Source organism: Cynoglossus semilaevis, chromosome 14, assembly GCF_000523025.1.
Source record: "Cynoglossus semilaevis isolate Cse_v1.0 chromosome 14, Cse_v1.0, whole genome shotgun sequence".
NCBI classification, from domain to species: Eukaryota; Metazoa; Chordata; class Actinopteri; order Pleuronectiformes; family Cynoglossidae; genus Cynoglossus; species Cynoglossus semilaevis.
The window spans coordinates 21,799,076-21,799,416 of NC_024320.1; the positions used below are offsets into that span (position 1 = coordinate 21,799,076).

A 341-nucleotide genomic window follows, 5' to 3' on the forward strand; every position below is an offset into this window, starting at 1 on the left:
ATGGCGCCGCGGGGTGGCAGACCAGGCACCCCCGGCAGTCGTATCAGCCGGCGGCGGCGGCGGCGGTGAGGATGTACGGCATGGGAAACGTGGCTCAGGGGCACCGGGCAGCACAGACCGGGGTTGGCCAGTCGCCCGACACCTGTCTGCCTCTGGCCTGCTCCTCACAGATCCAATACAGGCCTCACCCCCCCGGTGTGGAGCGGGTCAGCGGCTCCTCTCTGAGCTGCGCCCCCCTGCAGGGGGAGTTCTCCGTCGGACAGTACTTCGCTCCTCTCTGGGACAACGTCATGGCCACCCCTAACAGCGACTGTTATCCCTCTCAGGTTCTGGCGACGTGC

The 341-nt window shown here is 67.7% G+C and overlaps 1 protein-coding gene across 1 annotated transcript in view; it reads left to right on the top strand.

Moving 5' to 3' along the window:
* Positions 1 to 341, top strand: part of LOC103390146 (protein FAM222A-like) — a 4,612-nt gene that overhangs the window by 1,701 nt on the left and 2,570 nt on the right. The window contains exon 2 of the mRNA XM_025062056.1: positions 26 to 337. Within this exon, the coding sequence (XP_024917824.1) occupies positions 26 to 337 (312 nt within the window). The remainder of the gene's footprint in view (positions 1 to 25; positions 338 to 341) is intronic.